The sequence below is a fragment of the Alligator sinensis genome, unplaced genomic scaffold (assembly GCF_000455745.1).
Source record: "Alligator sinensis unplaced genomic scaffold, ASM45574v1 scaffold50_1, whole genome shotgun sequence".
Classification (NCBI taxonomy): Eukaryota; Metazoa; Chordata; order Crocodylia; family Alligatoridae; genus Alligator; species Alligator sinensis.
The window spans coordinates 1,551,987-1,552,506 of NW_005842059.1; the positions used below are offsets into that span (position 1 = coordinate 1,551,987).

The 520-nt window shown below is 53.7% G+C and overlaps 1 protein-coding gene across 1 annotated transcript in view; it reads right to left on the reverse strand.

Annotated features, from left to right (window-relative positions):
• Positions 1-6: 6 nt before the first annotated feature.
• Positions 7-520, reverse strand: part of PYGL (glycogen phosphorylase L) — a 33,781-nt gene continuing 33,267 nt past the window's right edge. The window contains exon 20 of the mRNA XM_006023083.3: positions 7-223. Coding sequence (XP_006023145.1) covers positions 8-223 — 216 coding nt within the window. The 3' untranslated portion in view covers position 7. The remainder of the gene's footprint in view (positions 224-520) is intronic.

Genomic DNA, 520 nt, shown 5'->3' on the forward strand with positions numbered 1-520 from the left:
CTCTTGCCTACAGCTTCCGCTTTTCAGCCTTGGAGCTGGCTGTCGTGTCATTGGAGGTCTTGTCTTCACCCACATCCCTCGGTACGTTGGGTGGAGGGATCTTCAGATCAGAAGGCTCCACGTTCCAGATGTCCCTGGCGTATTCCTTGATGGTCCTGTCACTGGAGAACTTCCCCGAGGATGCGATGTTCCTGATGACCATTTTAGTCCACTCCTTGGAGTTCTGGAGGGGGAACACACGTGCAGAGGTTAGGGCTGGCAAAGTCCCACTGAGGGCTACGCCCCACACTAATGAACCCCTTTGGGGGGAAAAAAACAGGGAGGCTAAGAGCTGTGAGTGAGGCCCTGCTGTGAATTTAAGGCAGCAGATTCTTGTGCAGCCTGAAAGTTCATTTTCATATTTGAGATTGTTTTGCAGAGGGGTCACGAGTTGGGACCCCCTCTGGTCAACAGGCAGGGAAGGACTGCTCCTGCGAGCAGTTTGCAAGGCAGATGTGTCAATGGCAACAGCCCCAGCTCT